Source organism: Garra rufa, chromosome 19 (assembly GCF_049309525.1).
Source record: "Garra rufa chromosome 19, GarRuf1.0, whole genome shotgun sequence".
Lineage (NCBI taxonomy): Eukaryota > Metazoa > Chordata > Actinopteri > Cypriniformes > Cyprinidae > Garra > Garra rufa.
In genome coordinates, this window is record NC_133379.1 from 33,374,809 (window position 1) to 33,379,533 (window position 4,725).

Below are 4,725 nucleotides of genomic sequence, written 5' to 3' on the forward strand. Positions count from 1 at the left end.
CACACACTGAGTTTCATATTGAAGTTGGCTCTAGGAGGCTACCCTGAAAGTTTTTAATTGCAGCAGATTAAATGGACAGGATTTTGCTTTGAAAATAATTATTTAGCTCTAAATTTCAAACACCACTTTAAATAGTGAGAAGTTTTAATAACTATTGCTTAAACTGACAATTACATTTCATTAATAGAAATCCTCTTTATTTGTATATGCTAAAATCATGAAAGGGTCATTGTCAAAATACGTTTACTTTCTGGCTTACAAAATGTGTCGCATTCAAGTTCTCAATTAAGTTTTTCTCCTATAAAAGCCCTTACTTTATTACATCAAGTGAAGCAAGGGTTGTAACTAGAGTGTCAAAATGATTAATCATGATTAATCGCATCCAAAATAAAAGTTTGTTTTTACATAGCATGTGCTTGTGCTATGTATATTTATATATAAATATACACACATACATGAATATATCTGAGAAATAAATGTAATATATTTATATATAATATAAATAATATTTCCATGCACGTTTGTGTATTTATGTATAATATAAATATACACAGCACATGCACAGATGTAAACACAAACTTTTATTTTGGATGTGATTAATCGCGATTAATCGATTTGACAGCTAGTTGATCCAATAACAACAGTGACAAATGTTCAAATTCTTTCCAATAGGTGGCAATAGCATCTCAAAGCAAACATCCAACATTTGTGTAGGCCTATATTCAAAATACTAATTTTTAACAACCAATTATTATTTTACAGATTCTTTTTTATGTATAAAATTATTGATAGTAATCATTTTAATTTTTAATTTAAATGTATCTCATTAGTTTTCATCGTAATATTGTGCTTTGTTAGACCGGACCACCCCTATATTAAATGACTTAATATTTTAAACTTTTCATTCATTCATTTCTATCTCATTCTGTTTCATTCATTCATTTCACTCCTTTACAATTTCACAACCCTGAGTTTTCACCTCTAAAAAATTCCCGTTTGATCCTCAAGTTCACTTCAGTCTGTTAAACATCACTTCAGTGTTGAACAGCCAAGAGCAATAAAACACCAGTAGAAACTAGCAGAAAACATATTTTACTTCCGCTCCTCTAGGTTATTTCACATGTACAATGAATCATAATGCATAACAGTTGGACTTTGCCCAGTGTTGGGTGTTAATCATAAATTGGCACATATATCGCTCTCTTAGCTGTAGAGGGTGGTAGAGCACTGCTATAGAAGTCATGTTACCAGCTGCAAGATTCAAACAGCTTATAACTGGCTTTTAAAATAAGCTATGTATTAATGAAAACGGTATACATGCAGACACACTGACATATATGCAATATAATAATAGCCTACGTAAAGTTCTTATAGATCCGATATTGGGATCTGGGAAACTACCCATCCCTGATTACTCCACAAAAGTGCAACAACGTTGCCCCGCCCCCAAACAACACGGATTGGATAGTACGTCATCCCGGAGTTTCGGAAGACGCTGTGATTGGCTCGATAAGTTGTCACTCATTTCAGCGGGGAGTGTTTCGGTCCTGAGAGGAAGTGAATGATTCCCGTTTGCACTTGACGAGGGGAAATCATATTGTTGGGGAAATTGAGCGTGGTTCCACCGAAATTCAGCCGTTTAATGAGATCCAACCGGTGGAAGTACATCTTCTGTCACGATATGGTTTAAAAGGATAATCGTTTTTGGACTCAGACTTCGTTGCTTTGGATCAACTTGCACACACAGGAGGTGGAGGAGGACACACTTTGCTATTGTTCCAGCTTTCACACGAGAGAGTGTGTGTGTTGTTGTGTATGTGTGTATTAAATTGCCCTTTGGCTTTATGGCTACGAATATTGAACCCATTTATGGACTCTCAGAGGATGAAGTAAGTACTGTTTTTGCCAAACTATACCATCTTTAAGACAGTGCATGAATGCCACCATATTAATATTGCATGTTGATTGTTTTTCATAACCTGATTTTAGTTGTTAGTGGACTTCCACTGTGACAAATTATCGTGATCAATTTTATTGGACCTAAGAGAGTTGTTTTAGTATTACAAATATGTAAATGAAGATAAGTCAGTATTTAAATGCCAATACTGGCGATCATTGTGTGCTTCCCACATTTCCATAAAATTCAGTTAGATATCTACTGTGAGGAAATGTAAATAACTCATCAAACTATTCTTGATTAAAGTCATCTAATGGATAATGTAAGGATTTTTATGATTGACAGCTCAGCTGTCAAATATCAGGGTGAATTATCAAGATTTCTGGGTTTGTTTTATGCTGTTCTATAACCGAGATGCGTTTGGATTTTGTTATTATTGTCATTGACAATATAATTGGCTGAATGATGGGTGTTTTTCATTCTGTTTTAGTAATACAGTGTTATTTGTAGCACCACATATATAGTATTCATAATACTGCCTTGAAGAAACCATGTGGGCCAAAGATGAATGGATCATAATCAAGATTTATCTGTAGTTACCAAGAGAAACCAGTGTTACGCTGTTTCTAATGATGTTACAACAGCAGCCACAATGTCATGTTGTTTGTCATAACAGGGCCCCGGTGTAACCCCTGAAAATTCAGGTCAACTGTCTTGAGGGCTGCCTTAGGATGCAGGTGTTTGCCTATGATTCATTTGGATCCCTCTTAATGCCCTTTTTTAGCCATTACTGCCTCTTTTTCTGGCATGCTAAATCTGTCTTTTAGTTTTTAATGCTCATGGTGATGTAGTTCAAGGCCACGTGTTCACAGGTGGAACTATCAGTGAAGTTTTTTTATGTAGGATAGGCTTTGATATTTGAGTCCAAAGGAGAGATCTGAGTCATGTATTATTGTCCGTACAAGTTAGCAGGTACCTATTTAAGACTGTATCATGTTAAATTCCCCAGTCAGCAATTTCCATAAAGGTATGTGACCTAGCACTTATAGCGTACCAGGTTCTTGTGTGGAAAAGTACTGAGGAACTTTTAGTCCAAACCCCGAAACTGTAACCAAAGTGTAGGTTAATTAATCATTTTTTCAGTGTTTTTACTAGGGTCTTGATATGTTGAATGTAAACAGAGAGAGGAATGTTACTATAGCTAGATGTTCATCAGCAGGTTAAACGGCGGGTGATCAAAGTCTGCTTGTGTTTGGATGTTAAACAGCAGGAGAAGGACTGAACATCCCTTGATTCACTTTCGGAGGAAGTTCTCCTGATATGTGTAAACTTGATTTGATTAAAAATCACCCTATTCATTTTCTAAATGCATTTTGTTGATCTTACTGTGAATGTTTCATCCTTGCAAGTGGTTCTTTTTTTATTTTATTTCTGTCAAGCAACAGACTTTTCTAGTGCTGTATGCAGGACTATATAAGGATTAGTTCACTTTCAGAACAAATATTTACAGATAATGTACTCACCCCCTTGTCATCCAAGATGTTTGTCTTTCTTTATTCAGTCGTAAAGAAATGTATGTTTTTTGAGGAAAAAGATTCATCACTGTTTTACCTTTTTTTTTTTGTAAAGAGCATTTGATCTGCTTTGCACGATTACTTTGTAAACACTTGGTTGGTTCTTCTGCAGCGATGCAGGACAGTTTTGAAGTTGGAGGAGAAATGAGATGGGTGTTTTTCAACATACCCTAACTGTATTGAACCGGAGCGAACAGAGCACGTCATAGAGGTGTTGTGGTTAAAAAGTGTATATTAATTTATTTAAGAAAATATCTGATCGTTTCGTTAGATAAGACCCTTATTCCTTGGCTTGAATCGTTTAGAGGCTTTTGAAGCTGCATTTAAATTGCATTTTGGAAGTTCAAACTCGTGGGCATCATTGAAGTCCATTATATGTTTTCCTCAAAAAAAAAAAAAAAGATTTATGACTTCAGAAAGAAATACATGACCTTCTTGGATGACAAGGGGGTGAGTTAATTATCTGCACATTTTTGTTCTGGAATCCAACTAATCTTTTAAGTAGTATTTTCTAGTCACAAATTGATAAATGGGCTGATGTTTGCCATTTTGCCATTATAAACTTGTGAATTGCCCATGTCTGCTTGACCAGTTACAGCTAAATTGGTAAAGGCTTGGAGGCTGGCGAGTTGCTGTGCTGTTGTTTTCTAGTAGTAACATTCCTTGGCGGTCAGCACATTCTCACTTTTCCGAAGCGTAGAGTCGTGGTTTGCTTAACTTTGTTGCATCTCTAATTTTCTCGGTTGCTTGCCAGTTGCCACAGAAAATCACCAAGTCTTATTGAAAAAATATTATATTTAGTCTCTCTCACTGTAAAATTGTTTTAGAATTGGTGTGTGCATGCACCCATTTTCATCCGTCGTAAGGACTTCAATCTGATTTCAATCAGATTCTGAAGTTCTGTTTATAAATATATGTTTGAATCATTAATTTGCATGTTTTACATTTTTCTGTATTCTAAACAAAACAAATGATTTTCTGAAAAGAAAAATCATCACCATAATGTCATCTAAGCTGTTGTGAGCATAAATACTATTTTTCCTACCTTTTTAAGCAAATATTTGGTATATATACAGTGTTTTCCACTGATTATTTCATAAGGATTAGTTCACCTCCAGAATACAAATATCCTGGTAATTTACTCACCCCCATTTCATTGAAGGTCTTCATGTCTTTATTTCTTCAGTCGAAAGGAAATTAAGGTTTTTGAGGAAAACATTCCAGGATTTTTCTCCATATAGTGGACTTGGGTTT

The 4,725-nt window shown here is 35.0% G+C and overlaps 1 protein-coding gene across 1 annotated transcript in view; it reads left to right on the plus strand.

The window, feature by feature from the left end:
• The first annotated feature begins 1,756 nt into the window (after positions 1-1,756).
• LOC141292066 (E3 ubiquitin-protein ligase NEDD4-like) overlaps positions 1,757-4,725 on the plus strand; it is a 55,344-nt gene continuing 52,375 nt past the window's right edge. The window contains exon 1 of the mRNA XM_073824031.1: positions 1,757-1,889. Coding sequence (XP_073680132.1) covers positions 1,845-1,889 — 45 coding nt within the window. The 5' untranslated portion in view covers positions 1,757-1,844. The remainder of the gene's footprint in view (positions 1,890-4,725) is intronic.